General features: G+C 47.9%; 1 protein-coding gene across 1 annotated transcript; it reads left to right on the top strand.

The window, feature by feature from the left end:
• Positions 1-690: 690 nt before the first annotated feature.
• Positions 691-933, top strand: PPTG_18434 (hypothetical protein; the record flags this gene model as incomplete). Its single annotated transcript, XM_008916575.1, has 1 exon — positions 691-933. The coding sequence occupies one exon, from the start codon at positions 691-693 to the stop codon at positions 931-933; it is 243 nt and encodes an 80-aa protein (XP_008914823.1).
• Between the last annotated feature and the right edge of the window lie 569 nt (positions 934-1,502).

The raw sequence follows: 1,502 nt of genomic DNA, 5'->3' as shown, positions 1-1,502 counted from the left end.
TGTCCACACAGGGAACGGAAGTGCTATTCACAACCACAAGCCATCTACTGATGCTCGAGTTCATGCTGCTCATAGATCAAGGGCGGTGCAAGCTACAAGCGAAGCTACGCAGCAAACTTTGGAAAATGTAATTGAGGCCCAGTCTGCAGGTGGCGTTCCCGTTGCCAATATATACGCAACCGTGCTGAATCAAGACCCCAGCGCAATGATCTAAAGAAATCTCGAATGTGAAAAACGCTGCTCGCCGACAGATTCTCGCGACATACCCCCCATTGAAGCTCTTTTCAAGTAGTTAAACGACGAAGGATTCTTCTACCGAAACACTGCTAATGCTGAAACACAGCGCCTCGAGTACGTGTTGTGGGCCCACTTTGTCACGGCTAATCTCTACAAATTTTTCATTTCGACGTTATAGTGATGGACTGCACCTACAAAACAAACAAATTTGATCTCCCGCTATTGAATGTCATCTCCCTTACTGGTATGGATACTGTCCTTCCGGTGTGTCAGGCTTGCCTACCCGGAGAGAAAAGAACTGGCTATACGTGGGCTTTTAACATGTTTCGTCTTCTGATGCTGGAGTATGATGTACCTGTCCCGAGCGGGATTGCCCATGACATCGATTAAGCTTTAACGAACGCTCTTGCACGAGTTTTCCCTGACGATCCTACGGTTCTGTGTCGATGGCACATGAATAAGAATGGTCTCAGCAATGCACGAGAGGTTCTAGGCAAGATTCCAGTGGTGAATCCAGCTCCAGGTCAGCCCAAGTACACGAACTCTTTGGCCACAGACAAGTTCATGGCTCTGTTTTATCGAACGGTAGATTCTGAGACTGAAGAGGTGCTTCGCCTCAATAAGGCAGCTCTGGTCCATGCTAATAGCCAACTAGCAGCCTACCTTGATGAACACTGGTGGAAATATGAAAACTAATTCGTTAAGGTTTGCATGAATCGCTTGCACTGCGCATGAGTTCCCTCCACTGTTCGAGATACTTCAATAGTGGAGGGAACTCATGCGCAGTGCAAGCGCTGGGTCAAATCAACTCGAGGCGACTTATTTACATTATTCAACAAGCTCCTACCTTGGTGGGTGTCTTCGGCATCCCGGACGAAAGAAATCGTCAGCCGTAACGAAACGATTGTGCCTTACAAGTTGCAGTTCAACGAATTTTCAGCATGCGTGAAAATCATAACAAACTGGGCTTTGTACAAGACTGAAGAGCTTTGGTCATGGGCCCACAAGAGGATTATAGAGGGTGGACCACCTTCGGACTGCATTGGTGTGTTTGTGCAGTACACGGGGCGTCCGTGTGTCCACGATCTGGCGCATATTATAGAATCTAATGCTATCCCACTTTGACAAGCACAGGTGGGTCCAACATAACCCCGACCAAGATCAAATAGCTGCCATTCACATCCTAGATCCTCTGCCTGCTAAAGCGAAACGAAACAAGAGAGCCAGGACCAATATGCACGAGCGACCACGGTGTCAATGGCACT

The sequence above is a fragment of the Phytophthora parasitica genome (assembly GCF_000247585.1).
Source record: "Phytophthora parasitica INRA-310 unplaced genomic scaffold supercont2.86, whole genome shotgun sequence".
Taxonomy (NCBI): domain Eukaryota; phylum Oomycota; class Peronosporomycetes; order Peronosporales; family Peronosporaceae; genus Phytophthora; species Phytophthora nicotianae.
Note: the sequence above shows the minus strand (reverse complement) of the source record. Positions and strands in the feature narration are given on the sequence as shown.